This window comes from Larimichthys crocea, chromosome I (genome assembly GCF_000972845.2).
Source record: "Larimichthys crocea isolate SSNF chromosome I, L_crocea_2.0, whole genome shotgun sequence".
In the NCBI taxonomy this organism is placed as follows: Eukaryota; Metazoa; Chordata; class Actinopteri; family Sciaenidae; genus Larimichthys; species Larimichthys crocea.
The window spans coordinates 21,875,334-21,893,159 of NC_040011.1; the positions used below are offsets into that span (position 1 = coordinate 21,875,334).

At 42.0% G+C, this 17,826-nt stretch overlaps 1 protein-coding gene and 1 pseudogene across 1 annotated transcript in view; both read left to right on the forward strand.

Moving 5' to 3' along the window:
* Positions 1-48: 48 nt before the first annotated feature.
* Positions 49-783, forward strand: LOC113746540 (uncharacterized; annotated as a pseudogene).
* Positions 784-2,231: 1,448 nt separating this feature from the next.
* ttc27 (tetratricopeptide repeat domain 27) overlaps positions 2,232-17,826 on the forward strand; it is a 41,193-nt gene continuing 25,598 nt past the window's right edge. The window contains exons 1-5 of the mRNA XM_010743791.3: positions 2,232-2,585; positions 6,424-6,610; positions 8,176-8,299; positions 10,155-10,289; positions 13,324-13,426. Coding sequence (XP_010742093.1) covers positions 2,489-2,585; positions 6,424-6,610; positions 8,176-8,299; positions 10,155-10,289; positions 13,324-13,426 — 646 coding nt within the window. The 5' untranslated portion in view covers positions 2,232-2,488. The remainder of the gene's footprint in view (positions 2,586-6,423; positions 6,611-8,175; positions 8,300-10,154; positions 10,290-13,323; positions 13,427-17,826) is intronic.

Here is a 17,826-nt window from a genome sequence, read left to right on the forward strand (position 1 = left end):
AGTTGATTTTATTATTGTTTTGCAGCATATATAAAGTTATATATAAAAAGTTGGATGACCTACAATTTTCTGATGTTAAATTCAGACAAAACTGAAGTTCTTGTAATTGGACCCAAACACCTCAGAAACTCTCTTTCTAGAGACTTAGTTACTTTAGATGGGATCACCCTGGCCTCCAGCTCCACTGTAAAGAATCTTGGAGTTGTTTTTGATCAGGATTTGTCCTTTAACGTCCACATAAAACAAATTTCGAGGACTGCATTCTTCCACTTACGTAACATCGCTAAAATCAGAGCATTGTCTCCAGGCGGTGCAGAAAAACTAGTCCACGCATTTGTGACTCTTCAAGGCTGGACTATTGTAACTCTTTGTTATCAGGCCTGCTCTATAAGTCTCTTTGGACTTGCAGTTAATTCAGAATGCTGCTGCCCGTGTTCTGACAGGAACCAACAGAGATCACATCTCTCCCATTTTGGCTTCTGCATTGGCTACCATTAAATCTAGAATAGAATTTAAAATTCTCTCCTACTTACAAAGCTCTCAGGGTCAGGCACCATCTTATCTAAAAGAGCCCATAATACCTTACACCCCAGAACACTGCGCTCTCAGGACGCTGGGTTCCTTGTGGTTCCTATAGTTTCCAAAAGTAGATTGGGAGCCAAGCTTTCAGCTATCAGGCTCTCTTCGGTGGAACAAACTACCTTTCTGGGTTCGGGAGGCAGACACGGTCACCACCTTTAAGAATAGACTTAAGACTTCCTTTTTGATAAAGCCTATAGTTAGGGCTGGCTCAGGTCATCCCTTAGTTATGCTGCCAAGGATTAGACTGCCGGGGACCCCACCGAGGGTTATGCCTAGCCAGGCACGGTATTGGTTGAAGATGCACACACTCCCTTACCGAAAAATCTCTCTCTCTCCGCTCTCTCTCCTCTCTCTCTCTCCTCCTCCTCTCCTCCTCTCACGCTCTCTATATCTCTCCTCCTATATATATCTCTCTCATATTTCTATATTCCACTCTCCATATATATATATCTATATCTCTATATCTCCATATCCTCCATATCTCTCCATCTGTGGACATGTCTCATTAAGGCATGTTAAAACCAAACTCCCCGGAGTTTCTGTGTCTGTCGTCCAGCAGGTTCTCGTGGATCGTGGCTGCTGCTGTGATCCTGCATGACGCCCACTACATATTATTACTGTCATTTACTTACACATATCTATTACTGTAATCATTTTTATCATCATTATAATTCATTGTCATTTATCAGTCATTGTAACTGTACAGTAGTTTGTGTGTTGATTTGTCCTGTACACGTGACATCCATTGCACGTCTGTCCGTCCTGGGAGAGGATCCCTCCTCTGTGGCTCTTCCTGAGTTTTTCTTCCTTTACATTTTTCCCTGTTAAAGGGTTTGTGTGGCAAGTTTTTCCTCACTGGAACCGAGGGTCTAAGGACAGAGGTGTCACTCTCTGTACAGGTAAAGCCCCTGAGGCAAATGTACTTTGTGACTTTGGGCTATACAAATAAAATTGATTTGATTTGATTTGATATATAAAGCATGCAATGATGTCCCACTTTACTCAGTCTTAACAGTACAGGTTGATACTTCATTTCAATTCCATCAACAAGTTTCTTATTGAGCACAGAATGTGACTGAACCACAGTATTCACAATGACCAAAAAAGAACAAAACCACACCCACTTATTACTGAACGCCAGAGGCGTCACTAGGTCTTAAGGACAAGGGGGGCTTAGCCCCATTAGATGCACAGGATGTGAGTGAACGGAGCATGTGAGCACAAAATTTCACAAACAGCTAGCAAAGACTGAGAAATTATTTATTAGTAAATTTATTAGTATTTATATATCTCAAATACAAGCTCAAGTGTTAAATAAATAAGTAATGCATAAGTCTTATAAGTAAATAAGTCTTATGGTGCACCTTGACTGAAATGTTTCATATTTCATATTCAAACTGAGTTCCATAAAATTCCAAGACTGTCTGCACTCCGAAGTGAAGGGAAACTGATCACATTTAAGTCCTTAATGACAGATTATATCATTATTTATTATAACTGATATGCTGACCGCTTTATATTGAATTTGTCAGCATTATTTTGTAAAATAATAATAATAATAAAATAATAAAATAACATATATAATATTAATATATATATATAGTATATATATATAGATATATATATAATGACACACTCTTCAGGGGGGCTTCGGGCCTAACACTGCCTCGCGCTCTGATCTGAGGTCAGCGTCCCTGCGCGAGGCGTGATTCATTTTCCCACAATGCACTGCGCATCTGTCATGGCAGCTCACTGATACCACTGGCACCACATGGGTGGAGGTAAACGTTTTTCTCCGTGATTAAGAAACACGTGTCAGCTCATCAGCCGCCGGCTTTGACCGAGGACCGCCGTGCCTGAAGCCCGCAGCTCCCGCTTCACTGTGACAGGAACAGAGGCGTCCAGGATGCCGCTGCCGCTGGATGTGGAGGTCCCGCTCCTGCGAGGCTTTTTAACACCGAGCGAGGCGGCGGGATGGAAGCAGAGCATCTCCGCCACTGCAGGTGAGACACCGGGGTCTTTTAGCATTTCACCAGCACCAGAAGCAGCCTGTGTTATCTGAAGACAGCGGCAGGCTGTGGGCGCTTCAGCAGAGTGACGGTGATGAAACTCACGGTAACGGCACCGGTTTAGCCGTGACTGCTGCTGACAGGGTTTAAATGTCAGCTCCGTACTGCTGAGCGAGCCGCTAGCGACGATAAGTGTGCGCGCGTGCGTGCGTGCGTGCGTGTGTGCGTGTGTGTGTGTGTGTGTGCGTGTGTGTGCGTGTGCGTGGACGTCATGGAGACTGTTAGGCGTCCTGACTGATTACTAATCTGCACCTACACGACACGCGATTTACGTCACGTGACATAAAATCTCAACTTTTAGCATCAGCATGAGCTAACGCTAGCTTGAGTTCGCCCAGTTTTAGGTCAACATACCGAGGTGGAGCTTTGGTTAAAGCTAGCTGTATGCTCACCTGTCCTTATTTATCTGTGTGTGTGTGTGTGTGTGTGTGTGTGTTGTTAAACTGCTGTGACGTCGCTCGTTCCCTCACTGGAACCGAACACTACCATAGCAGAGACAGTGAGTCTGTCTGTCTGTCTGTCTGTCTGTCTGTCTGTCTGTGGACAAGTGTTGGAAACAGTCCAGTCTGACAGCAGAACCTTTTAACCACAGCACCCCGTCCAGTCAGTCCAAGAAGAACAGCATTAAAAGTTTGCTGATTATAAAATGAAGTTTGCATATGATATTTGTCATATGCTTTTCCCGTTTAAATGACTACAATTGTAGTTGTGTTCTGTGCACTGAAATATGGCAATAAGTTTGAAGATTGAGTTTTCAGACACCATATCGTGCCGCAGGAAGGAGCTGCTCGGTGCAGAGGTAGCTCTTCCTTCTGTGTGTGTGCTCGTGATCTTCATTCAGTTTTTCTGTTGGCACATGTTTAAAATCAAACCGAGCTGTTCCTTTGGACAGGGGCTCCCTGCACAGCTCACACTGAGTGACACTGCGTCTGTTCTTCTGCTGTAAATGGTCCACTGCACTCTGCTGAGGTGACCCACATGCCAGCATCTCATCGCTTAAACAGGCTTCATTGATGGAAATGTGTTGTGCAGGGCTCATATGTGTAACAAGGACATGTTTGTTTCCTTCTAATTTGATTAATTGAGCTCATTATGACACATTAACCAAAGATAGCCCTGGAGTTGTTTGAAGGTGTAAATAATGTAACTAGACGAGCTGCAGCTAAGGTGTACATGTACACAGTGACCAGGGATGAGCTGCGAGCACTCCTGCCTCTCTACAGTACCCGTGCATCTTCTTTCAGTCCAACTAACATGAGCTTAGTTAGCGAGTCTTCTTCTTAGCAATCAGTCCTCATCTCCATCTGTCATGTGATCTGATAAGACTCGCAGATATGCACTAATATGAAAACCTTTTTACGGGACATATAATGCTCAGTCTTAGAGAGTGGTGCCATCATGTAGTCTGTCCAGCAGAGCGTGCTCAGACTCCATTGTTTACACTCAGTCAGCAGCACATGTATTGGAGTGTGTGGATGGAGTTATGCCCTGTCTCCACTGTAAAATGCAAAACTAGTTTGTGAAATACATATTGGAAAGTTATTAAAAAATGAACACATCATTTACCCTTTACCCTGTCCCTGATAACTGTCACATCTGTTTACTATGTTAGCCAGCTACAGCTCGTCAGTACAGTCTGTAACGTACTAGAAGGAAAGCATCAAAGTATTTTGGGCGTTGAATTTGCTGGAATGTAGATGAACTATGGTTCCTGTTGCTCCTTGAAATCCTCGTGCTGTGAATTCACAGTACACAAATAGAGCTCACGTGTATAATCAAGGTGAGACAAGTTAATCTGAGTATACAGTTTGTAGCCGCTCATCAGTTTTCTGGCAGAATGTTCGAATACCATGTCCACCTGCTGGCAAAATGTTGATGGCAGAATGCATGTGTTTGTCTAAAATGCAGATGGTCAAACTCCAGATTACCCCAGATTTATGAAATGTTGTTCAGCTCATTAATGCCGAGATACTCCTGAACGTTGGTTCATCATGGTTGTATATTGCTGCACAGCCCTGTACACTTTGGTAAATTCTATTCACACTGTCTATTGCCTCAACCTTTATGAATTATGAACTAATTTGAGGGCTTCTGCCATGTTTTACATAATTGCTGTCATTTCCTCAGCAGGCCTGAAGAGTACCTGAAATTAAACGTGTGGCCATACCTCAGGCTTTCATTTTCCTCCTCATAAAGCCAGAGCCCTCCCTTCTCCTCATCCTCGCTCTCCCTTCCCTCCTGCTGTTATGGCAGCCCCCAGGTTTCATTAGACCAGCCGTGAGATGAAAATCTCCATTCCCCCTTAACAACACCAGGCACACTGCAATTGCTTATTAAAGCCAAGGGTACAGTTAACGGATCATGTGACTGAGTGGGCCAGAAACACGTTTCATGTGATCATGTAAACCCATCTTTGACACAGGGATGGAGTCTGGTGTTGTGGACTTATCAGGTGTATGGAGCTGTGACAGTAGGCTGGGTTTGAACCCCTCTCTCAAGCTCTGAACTGAGAGACGGCCTTTGATCAGAGTCTGAATCCCAGAGTCTGCGCGTCTCGTGGGATTCAGCCACAAGAATCATCCCATTTTCTTTTTGTACCACCACGAGGTTGACGTTTTTGTTTTTTAAAAGATCTGCATGAGTCTACAGTTTGGCTCCGTAGAGTATTTTAGTATTGTTTTCTTTAGTGTATATAGTATAGTTCTGCTTCATTCACTGGTCTCATAACAGTTTGGATTCTACAATCTCTTGATGCTTTTAGAGACATTTACATACAGCACACACACCTTCTCATTCAATGTTTTTATTATTACTACTTTCTACATGGTAGATGAACACTGAAGCCATCGTAACTATGAATTCACGCATATGGAATGACGTGACAGCTTTGTCAGTACTGACCTTCTGTTGTGTGGATGTATGAGACCTTTCATGGAGGCACTTTGTTCTGTTTCTTCATTATGCAGCTCAGAACACCAGCTCCTTCCCTCTTCTGTCTCTGTTCTCTCCACTGGGGCTACACAAAGCAATCAGTGCTAATGAGCCGAGCTATTCTCCCTCTTCAAATAAAAAGCTAATGAAAGGCGGGGAGATGTTGAACCGAGCATATGAGCAACACAATTATTGCTGGCCAGGAAGCAGTGGCCCAGCAGCCTTGCCCTGTCCTTTCGTAAATCAGAATCTTTGACCATCTCAACCATCAGCCTCCTCAGCTGCCTCCTCAGCTGCCTCCTCAACACAGCACAGTGCACAGCGGTGTGGGAGTGCCAAACGTTCACACACTATGATTGTATCTGTGGGGAATGGTTCCATGTGCTCATTGACTCCTTGAGAATATGCGGTTAGTTTAAAAATCACTGCAAAACAATGTCTGACAAATGAATGCCGATGGATTGTTATGTTGACTGGAGCTTTGAACCTTGCCTGCCCGGCTGTGTTGGGAGGCTGCAGGAGAAATGATACAAAATACATGAACACCCCGAGTTTCTTCAGAACTCCTAATTAAAGACAAACACTTTGTCTGTTATCCACTTAACTTAACTTTACATAGGTTTTCTTGATGTATTTGCATTCAGTTTGTTAAAATTGTCAATTGTCAAACTGCACAATTGCAAATGAATCTAGTTTTCTACATAAAAACAATATGACTTCTGACTGCTACTGTATAAAACCTTATAAAAAAGAAAAGTCTGTCTCTTATCAGTGCACTCTTTGTAGACATGTTGAAATAAGATTAAGAACGCTATGTGAGCTTTAACCTGTGCTTTCTCAGAGACCTGCTCTCTACTGGAGTCTTTGATGGAGGGGGACTTTGAAGTGGTCCTGCTGAGCCCCCAGGTGTTAGATCTGCTGACTGGAGATGGCAGCTGCACTGAGGAGGAGGACATCGAGGCTTACCTGGAGAGACGGATCCTGCTGTACCTTACTTGTGGCACCAGTGATGATGACCAGACCAACAGGTAATGCAGCGGGGAAGGACCCAGGTATCAAATCAACTAGATGATTTCCTGAATGTGTTTTTAACTGGCTGTAGCAGCTGGTAGACTCTGAATATCTCTCTAACATCTTGTAATTATATATTGTTGGATTGTAACCATCACAGATTTTTGTTTTGTGGAGGAATAGCAACGGTGGTAAAAGTTTAGTGACCATGTTGATCGGTCCATAAAATGAAGCTGAAGCTTAATTTTTCTCCTGGGTTCTGATTCTGATGTGTTATAAAATCCTCAATCCTGCCAAATGAAATGTTTTGGTCACATCTGCATACTGTATCAAAACATGAAAAGCTTTTTCTCCTGGTGCAGTTTATACCTGTGTATTATGTCATTGTAGTGGTGATCTTCCATGAATGGGATTGTAAAGTAACATGACACATAACATTTCACAGGGGCTGCGGAGCCAAGGCAGCAGGCAGAGGAAGATAAGATTAGATAAGATAGACTTTATGATCTCATAGTGGGGACATTCACTTGTCACAGTAGCTCATATACAGAAGGTTGATTAATTATTCAGAAATATATAGAAACAGTCATGAAGTCATACTGGTGTTAAAGAGTCTGACAGCTGTTGGAATGAAGGACCTGTGGTAGAGCTCCTTCTTACATGGTGGGAGTAGCAGTTCGTTGCTGAAGGAGCTGTTTAAGGCCTCCACAGTCTCATGCAGGAGGTGAGAGGAGTTGTTCATGATGTCAGCTTTGCTAACTTCCTCCTCTCCCCACTTCCTCTATGGAGTCTAGGGGACAGTCCAGGACAGAGCTGGACCCCTTGATCAGTTTGTTCAGTCTTTCAGTCTTTCTCTGTCTCTCTCTCAAAAGTTGAAACAGAGCAATTGATTTCAGCTGCTGCTGAGGGGAGCCTGCCATAATGAGTTTGGTTCAGGTGTTGAAGTGCACAAAGTTGTACTGTTTATTCATTTTCCATCCACCACCTCTGTTCCCATTGTCGTGAATTATTCATTTTTAATAAGGATGGCTTTACATGAACCTTCTCCCTCTGTCTGTGAGGAAATGTTGTTGCAGCTCATGTTGTTCCTCCTCTCCACTCTTCATGATTACATCCTTTCCTCTCTTCTATAAACCTCCATGCTAAATGGACTACACTTACTGTGTATACCGTGATGATGCTTTTACACTACACATCACATTCATACACTGACAGCAGAGGCTGGCATGCAAGGTGCTAATATGCTCCCCAAAAAGAAACTTATCACATTCACACTGATGGCACAGCCTTCTAAAGTAGTTTGGGATTCAGTATCTGGACCAAGGACAACGCTCTACCTCCTGAGCCACAGCCACCCATCACTGTCTGAGGCTAATGCAGAAATGCAGCAATGCATGTCAGTGGTCTGTGGATGTTTTTTTTGTAAGGTGGTAGCTAGAAAACCTTTCCAGAAACTTGTGGGAGCATCTGTAAATACCACAGAATGCTTCTCTGAATCCTGAAAACCTTCTTCATCTCTCAGCTCTTCTCTCCACTATCAGTCCACTAAGTCTAAATGTGTGTCTTGTCTCTTTTGCTGCAGGGAGCTGGTTATTCTGGTGCTGGCTATCTCTTGCCTCCACATGTTTGCTCAGAGTAACTGGACTGGTCCTCCGGTCTCCATCCATGTCTCTGACCTGCTGCCCCCAGCCCTGCTCTCCTCTAGGGTATGTTACCATTTCATCACTCTCTCCTCTCACAGCTGTAGCTGGCAAGCTAACAGTTTACATAATAGCCAGTCAGTTTTATCTTTTTCTTTTCTTTTTTTTGTAATTAACTTTTTTTGTATTGATTCCATTCAGCATTTGACATCTCATACATATGTTTTCCAGATATCCAGAACACACCAGAGAGTAAAACATAAATAGGCATAAATTCACAATTAAACACAAAGTTCAGTAGACTAGAGATGAGTAATTTTTCACTTCTATCCTCATTTTTCTGCGTAAAATATGATCCACATCAGAGTCATGTTCAATCACCTCACCACAGTTGTCAGCCTGACTATCTTAGAGGACATTGTGTGGAAGCATAAACATAAATGAAAAAATGAATACATATGATAGAAAAATAAATGGAATCATTTCTTTATATTTGATTTCATTGTCTTGACTTGACTATACTTAAATATGATGTAAATGTGTTTCCTACATGTACTGATTGTATCCATTGTATATTATATTATATATTCATGTTTGAACCCTTGGCAAATATTAAATCATCTTTACTGGCTGTGATAAAAGTTCAATTTACATTGGGGTATGAAGAGAGCTGAGCCAGAGCAGAGCCACAGAGACCTATAGACTGACAGCTGTGTCAGTAATGAAGTATCTCTGGGGTCCTAATTGCATCGAGTTGAGGAGATTGCTTCCTCCAGGCACCTCTGTGCTGAGAGCGTTTCACACTGCCATTACACCAGAAGAGAGAGCCATTTCTTTTATCAAAGTAATCCCTCTGACATCAATAATCTATCTGTGCTGTCACACCAAGGAGCTTCTGTTATAAAGCAAGTAATCAATGCATCAATGACAGCACGGCCACATGTGGAGGTGATTCATCAAGGGACAAGAGAAAAAGTCTAATTCATGTGGATGCTTTTCTAAATGGCCCTTCTGATAAGCCCACACTTTAACCATGGGGAAACTGGCCAATGAGGATGTACTGTTTGGAGCAGTGATGTGTGGTTACAGCTGCAGTGTCTGCACATCCTGAACAATCTGGAAAACACTAACCTACTCTGTACATTTACAGTTCTAACTACAAACTTGTTGCTAACCTGCTTCTCTTTCTCTATCACACTGCCCACAAACATCACACACTGTCCTATATGTTAAAGGAGCTCTGCTGCTCTTCAAACACCTGTAACTTTACTGAAAGCAGCCTCCCTATGAAACATCAGTACAACAAATAATAAAGAAGTCACCTGAAAGCTTGAACATCTTGATAGAATTTAAAAGACAGAATAGCTCACAGGCTCGGTGGAGGTTCAGGCAGCTGTGAGTCTCTGAATTCAAAATAGTTGGTTTGTTGGAGGGTGTATGCATACAGATTTGTTTTACTTAACATTTTTATATTAATAGATGCAATTTTTACTCAATTTAAACATTTTCTTTTTCTTTTTTTTTGGGCCTTTTCAAGCTTTATTTGTTAGAGACAGCTGAAGAGTGACAGGAATGGGGAGCAAGAGATGGGGAATGACATGCAGGAAAGAGCCACAGGTCAGATTCAAACCCTGGGCTTCAGCAGCAAGGACTGAGCTTTCAGCACATGGGGTGGCTGCTCTACCAACTGAGCTAAACGCTGCCCCAGTTTAAACATTAAACATTTATGTTTACAATTACTGCCCATCATATTATCTGAATTTTCATTCATTCTTGTGCCAAATATATAATCCGTATCAAAAGTCCAGTACTGGTGTTTTTTTTTTTTTTTCTTTCTTCTGTAAACACAACTCAGATAAAAGATGAAATTACACAACTTCATTTGAGTAGAGAAGACTCTGTTTTCATGTCTGACCCACAGACCCTGGTTGATGCTATCCACTCCAGCCTGCTCTTGGATGGGGAGTCTGTGTACAGCCTGGTTTCCAACCCTTTCCTCATCCTGCTGGCCAGAGTTATTCTCACCAAGTGCTCCTCCAAGATGGACAGCCTCCAGGTAAGTCTAAACATAAGGTCAGACATGTGACACACGTTAGCAATGGTGAAAATTAAATTCTGATGGAGGTCATAGACATGGTTGTGGCAAAATGTCTCGATAGCACCCCCCCTGACGAGGAGCTACAATGACACGTCACCATGAAAATTGGAAGGCACATGTAACATGGTATCCTAGAGACCAGACACAAACCCAACAGGAACAATATATGGTCACAGTAAGAGGAGCAGTGTATCGATTTTTCAGTGGAGAACAATCAGTCACTGTGACAAACTCTGTGGCTTTGAGTTCAGTTCCAGTCAGATTGTTGTTGTTCTCTCGTGGGATCTGACTGACTCACCATTTGAAAAACATCTGACAGAGAATTAGACCATGCCTCTAGGGCTTATTTCCAACACTCTACCATCCTAGATCCTCCCATGCAGATCACAGAGCCTCCAACCACGGGTTTCATAGACTGGTTAAGAAATTCTAAACATAGGATATAACACAGCTTTTTGAAGGCTCAAAGGAAAACAGATTTCATGACTCATCAGGCAAATGAGGAAAGGAGGGTGGATTAACTTTAATAAAACTCTGAACCTGGAGAAATCTGAAAAAAAATGTGGTCAGTTCAATTTATTCCGCAGCAAAGATGGGAAATAATTTCTCTATAAAGAGGGCCTTCATGTTGTCTCTCCTATTCTGATCCAAATACCATAAAAGTCATCCATGATGGACGGAGGGAGGAACTGACTGTGATCAACCTCCATAGCTGGAAAATTAAGTCAATGCAGAAGTGACAAAAAGTGGCTGGCTCCAGAACTCCTGTATTAACCTGTCCAACGTCACAGCAGAAATAAACATGTTTACAGCCTGGTACAAAAAACAGTTTTGGTCTCTGTAGCTAATTTCCCTGTTCATGACAACTGTACTGAGGGTGAATTTATATACAACTCACCTGTTCAAATGATATTAAGGCTTAAAGTTATGCAGGATTAAGAGTATAGTCACTTTGATTGACAGGTGGGTTTTATTACAGATGGCTTGTTTGAGCAGCCAGGTGTCATTCAGCCTTCATCAGGTCTCTTGATGATCCACGTCTTTGCCGATTTTTAAATCAGACGAGAGGCAGAAAAAGCAGGACTGCCATCATGACGGCTGCCAGCATCACATATTTTAAGCTCTGCAGAAACCTGTGGGTCACGTCACGCTTACACCTTCCATTCTTCCTACTGTCAGTGACAAACAAGAGCAAACAAACAGCCACCCTGCCAACCATAGTAGTTTCTAAAAGTGGACCATATTTTTAGAGACTGTGTTACACTGGGATATACACTACATATATTATTACTGTCATTATTGTTACCATATCTCCATTACACTCTCTCTATCTCTCTCTATTTATCTGTCTAACCCCCCTCCCTCTATCCGCCCCTCTCTCTCTTTAACTCAACCGGTGGTGGTGGATGACTGTCTACCTATGAGCCATGTTTGGGTCTGCCCGAGGTTTCTGCCTGTTCAAAGGAAGTTTTTCCTCGCCACCGTCACCAAGTGCTTGCTCATGGTTGAACTGTTATAAAGAGTATGGTCTAGACCTGCTCTGTACTGTGCTATATAAATAAAATTGAATTGAACTGGGATTTGTTCTTGACATACATTAATGACAGAGGCATTAGAGAGAACAAAAAGGCAGACAAGGATGTGAGATAGCATGAGTTGTGTTCACTTTGAACCCCAAAAAGTCCAAAAGGAGACAGCGAATAAGAGATGGAAGGATTGTGTGTGTGTGTGTGTGTGTGTGTGTGTGTGTGTGTGTGTGTGTGTGTGTGTGTGTGTGTGTGAACAGGGGATTGATTGATTGAGACAGACAATTAAACGTCCATGTGAGCATGTGACAGAGGATGGGCTCATCTTGGAAATGAGGCTGGATCCCTGACATAAATAAGCTGTTTACATGCTTCACTTCCACTCTATTTGTGAACAAGGACACGATGGCACAGGGGATGAAGGGTGTAAGAGCAAATATAACATACGTTAGCACTTTCTCCTTCCCGCTCTGTGTTCTGGTCAGACACTAAATGTGTGGTCAGCACGACGCTCCAGCATGCTCTCTGGATGTTTGAGCTAATGGGGCCACTTTCTTTCTTTATTGACCTGAGCTCAGAGTATGTTGTATTATAATATATATCTATTTAATATTAAATACCCTCCCAAAAAACTTTGATCCGTTTTAACACACATTTGTATTAGATTTATTTCAAATAAAAATGTTTAATCTTCAAGTATTCCTGCATCAATAATAAATACCATATGTGCTATTGTACCAGTGAATTAAACTTGTTTCTACATGAAAAGAATCTGACAGATGAATGCTGATGTGTGTCATCAAGCAAGGATATTACTCAATAATATCCAGCTATAGTCTGATCATTGCAAATACTGTCAATTGCATGTGTGTCACAGAATAATATTTGATATCTGACTGAAGTCTCAATAACGTGACAACGGCTCTACATTTAACTGGTAATGTTAGCTTCACAGTGAAACTGAAACTCTCTAATTTTACAATTAGCATCAATGATAGTTTGCATTATAGTCCTGTAAATTCGTGGGTTGTTTCATGAACAGCACGTTTTTCTGTTGTAGCCACCGAAGGGTCAACTTGGCCTCGTCCAAGAGTGTCCCATGCCCAGCTTTCAGGCTGATGAATGCAAAAAGTCCTCAGACATTTGCACATAATATGTTGCATTTATCTTGCCATCAATTTTGACTCAGTGTCCAGTGCTGCTGTAGCTGACGCAGCCCCAAAACATCAGCGATTAGTGTGTTTCTGTTCAAGTTCCTCCTTATTATGCACCTTAAAACAGCCACACAGTTTGAACTCAACTTTATATCTTTTTATGGCTCATCTAATCTTTGATGATACATCAGAGCTGCGTTTAGTGTTTCCATCACCTCCTTTACTCATTTCATTTATTACTGAAAGGTCCGTCTATCATTGTCACTCAGTCTTATTTGATTCTTCTGGGTTTTTTTCATATTTCTCTTTCAGTTGCTGCCCTGGTGGACTCTACGCTACATCAACCTGCACCAGCAAATCCTGGAGGCCTGTTCCCCACAGCTCCTTGACTTGGCCCACAGCAGCATAGACAAAGGTCTGTGAGCACTATAATGTGGACATCTACGTACACATACATTTCTGTATTTTTGGTTCAGGTTTGTTATTCATGGTGTCCAACAGCCTCATGCTTCTATGTGACTCACTTGTCAAGAATTGACTGTAGCTGTTTTTTTCTGTGTTGCACCCAGAGCTGCAGATTTACACTGGACACTTTTCCGTGTTTCTCTGTCTCAGTGACAAAGGGAGCAACAATCTTTGGAAGTGTATTGAGTACAGAAGCTCTTTGACAGGCTCGCATTGTTACTCAGTGTCAGACAGCATTCTAGAATAGACCATCAAATGGACCTTTTTAGTTAAAGAGTAAGATCCTTTTTGTTAATCAGAGCAGGGCTCCACAATAAACCACACTTTGAGAGCATGGGAGTTCAGATTTAATGTGCTCGCACTCTGAGAGAAACCGGAGTGTTTCTTTTTTTAAGCAGCGCAGCTTTTCTATCCTTTATGACACTGATTTACGTTATGAATCATCTCACATGATGCTACTTAGCCATACAAATGTGTCAGTTCTGATGAGCCTTGTGTCTCAGTTCAGTGAGTGAGAAGAGTTGAAAGTAGTTTGATGTGACAACTCTGAAAAGAGAAAAGCAGATCTTTGAATGGGACAAACTCCAAATACTCAAGTACTCAAATCTAAAGTGAGAGAGCCCAAAGCATCGATCAACCAGAATCCTAACACATTCATTTACTGCCCACAGCACATGTTCCCTTAAATATGTAAATAAGTGAAAATATTATTGAATTGTACTTAGATACAGACGTTGATACTACTCGATACTTTAGCTTACAGCATATGAATCTGCTCATCTGTTCATACATTCTTCTACAGTAATTAAAGTATTTAAATGTCTTAATGACTTTGTTTGTTGTAGCCTAGAGTTTATTGATGAAAGAAAATATTATTATTCAAAATATTTTTAACTGTTTAAAATGTAATTTAAAACAAAAACAAACAAAATAATTTTAATTAGTTATTAAGTTAACTTAATATTTTATATAAATTATTCTATATAAAAATAGATGATGCTTTTATGCTGCTTGCAGTTCAACAGCCAAAGCTTACAGACAAAACCTTTAGCACACAATTTTCAAATCCAAGCTGATGCATTTCTAAAGCCACAAACAGAACAGCTGAACAGAGACCCCGACCATGCAGCCACTTCAAATGATTCCATCTAACGTCAGCTGCTGCTGGCTGATAAAAGTTCAGTTTAGTTTTACTTGCATGTCCTCCATCCTCTACCTCATCAATTCCTCGTTTTTCATCTCTTTTATCAACCACACCACACTACTGGGCTTCCTAAAGGAACTCACTCATAGCTGCACATTTAAGGACACCTGGGCTATGTAGTTCTATATCTGACCAATGCAATGCTAAAGCCAGCTGCACAGTGAGGTCAAAGACAAGACTACTAAACAATAGCTAACTAACATGCACACTCAGCACTAACTGGGCAGGTGGTCTATTTTTGGTTGTTGACAGTGCAGCTTGTGAATGGTTTCATATTATAGATAATAATAATAAATCACCCTCAGTGTTAATCTGATAAAATGATGGGCGGCCTTCAGATTTTTCTGTCATTCTTGCAAGCATTCAGTAAGTGACAGAATATTGGCTAATATGAGCCCTGGTTGCCACACATAGGTTTAAAGTCCTGATAGCTCATCAAACTTTTATAATATTTGCATAGGGAGCTGTTTATGGCTCTAATCTGCCTTTCTACACAGATGTTTAGAATATTCTGACCCTGATGAGGTTCACAACAGAAATAATGCAATCCACCAGGACACTCACATTTTTAATTGGTCAACACAGGACCTAACTGAATGATGGTAAAAGTGGAGCCTGATTCAACAACTTCACTTTTTGCTGGAACCCTGAATCTCTGCTTGAACTGCTGTGACACAGATCATTTGTTGTAACTGTTTTAATTCTAGATTCTTGTTTCATTTAATTGAACTAAATTCTATGTATTTGTTCTTCATTGGGAAGTTTGAGACTTTATTTCAGCTGTGTTTTAAACACTTTGGTGTAAAGGATGGATTTAGCTGCATAGATCTCACACTCCGTCTGTCTACCTTTTGTATGAAGTATGTAGACAGTTTGATCCACTTTAAAGATCCGGGCTTACTCTCTCTGTGATGCTGGTTGCATTTGACCACAATGCACTGAGGAAATGAAACCCCTGAGGCTGTTATTGGTTGTCACTATAATAATAGTTATCAACTCTCCTTTCCTTTTTTAGTGTGGGAAACCAGCGGGGCTGTTATCAGGATGTTTCAGGAGAATATTGCTTGCTGGATTCAGTTGTTTGACAGCAGAGGGTGTGTTTGTTTCAGTGACACTTAACAGAGTGTGAAGGGTGAGCAGAATGTGCAGGGTCCCAAAAGCCCAGTCCATATTCCAGAGGAGCACATCCACACAGTCATTTCATGGGTGATGTGAGGATAGAGGTGAGGAAGATGTGCTGTGGAAAGCATGCAGATCTCTTGTTCCTAGTGTTCCACAGCTTTAGTTAGGGACTGCCATGATGTTTCTATGATGATGTGGAGAAGTTGCTGGCTTCATTTCCTGATCTCTTTTTTTACTGGTGCTGCTCATCATGTTAATCTGACTGCTTAAATGAACTCTTGGTAGTCAGAACGCCACACAGCAGTATAATGTTTCTTCATTTCAGCTCACACTGATTGAATCTAATTCTCTACAGCATTCAGGGGGATAGTTGAATCACTCAGTGAGAGAAGAACTCGTGAATACCTTTTTGTATATGTCTGCCTGCTGTAAAGGATAGAGAGATGGTACAAAGCTTCACATTGTAACCATTAAAATCACTAGGACTCACTCAAAACCTAAATAAAACCAGAAAGCAGTGATTTGTAGACCATGTTTTTTGTTTAGGTGAATACAGTAACGATAAGATGTTCAAAGTGATAAACTCATTCTGAATTTGATGTTCCAAAACAGTTGGGACCGGCCTTACAACTGTGTTACATCATCCTGCTCAGGTCGAGAACTATCGTCCTGTCTCACTTCTTCCTTTTTTATCCAAAACTATTGAACAGGCGGTCACTAAGCAACTCTCAGAATTCCTCCTACAGAACAATCTTCTTGATCTGAATCAATGTGGTTTCAAGAGCGGTCACTCGACTGAAACCGCTCTGTTATCTGTGACAGAAGCCTTAAAAGAAGCCAGAGCAGCATTCTCCTTGACTCATCAGCTGCCTTTGACACAGTAACCATTGCATCCTTCTCTCTCTTCTCTCTAACATGGGCATCTCTAGCTTGGCTCTTTCCTGGTTTGAATCTTACCTGACATGGCGCTCATTCAGTGTATCCTGGCTTGAACAGTTGTCCACTTTGCATCACCTCACCACAGGGGTACCCCAGGGCTCAGTGCTGGGGCCCTTTCTATTTGCTGTCTACACCACCTCCTTGGGTCCAGTTATCCACTCACGTGGCTTTTCCTATCACTGCTATGCAGATGACACTCAGCTGTATCTGTCATTTCCTCCTAAAGACCCCTCGATCTCTGCATGGGTCTCTGATTGCCTCTGAGACATCGCCACATGGATGAAGGCACATCACTTCCGGCTGAACCTCTCAAAAACTGAACTGCTGGTCCTCCCAGCCAAACCTACTATACACCACGACATCAACATCAAAACTGACTCCCTATGTCTGGAGAAACTTAGGGGTTATGATTGATGACCAACTAACCTTCTCCAATCATGTCGCCTCAGTTGCCTGATCATGCCACTTAGGACTTTACAACACCAGAAAAATCAGACCTCACTTCACACAACACGCCACTCAACTCCTGACACAAGCTGTGGTCATTTCAAGTCTAGACTACTGTAAAGCCCTCCTGACGGGCTCCCCAGCCTGCACAGTGAAACCTTTGCAGATGATCCAGAACGCGGTAGGTCACATATCACCCCGCTGCTCATCGAGCTCCACTGGCTACCTGTTACAGCCTGCATTAAATCCAAAGTGCTAATGCTCGTCTACAAAGTTGTCTCCAGGTACTGCACCTACCTACCTGAATGCCCTTGTACAGGCATATGTTACCTCACGACCACTGTGCTCCTCCAATTAGCAACACCTTGCTCTGCCACCTGTTCTCTCAAGGCAGGTCCTAAAGACCCAGCTCTTCAGAGAGGACCTTCTCTCGTAGCACTATCTACAACTGGACATGAGAAAGCTACCCATTTAAGAATTCTCATAGCACTTATTGTTGCACGCTTTCTTATTGCACTGTACCTTGTTTGTTCCCTTCTCTGTAAGTCACTTTGGATAAAAGCGTTTTAGAATCAACATACCACCTGTTTTATTGCACACACTCTTCACTGGCAGATCCTGATGCCTCTTTAGAGGGA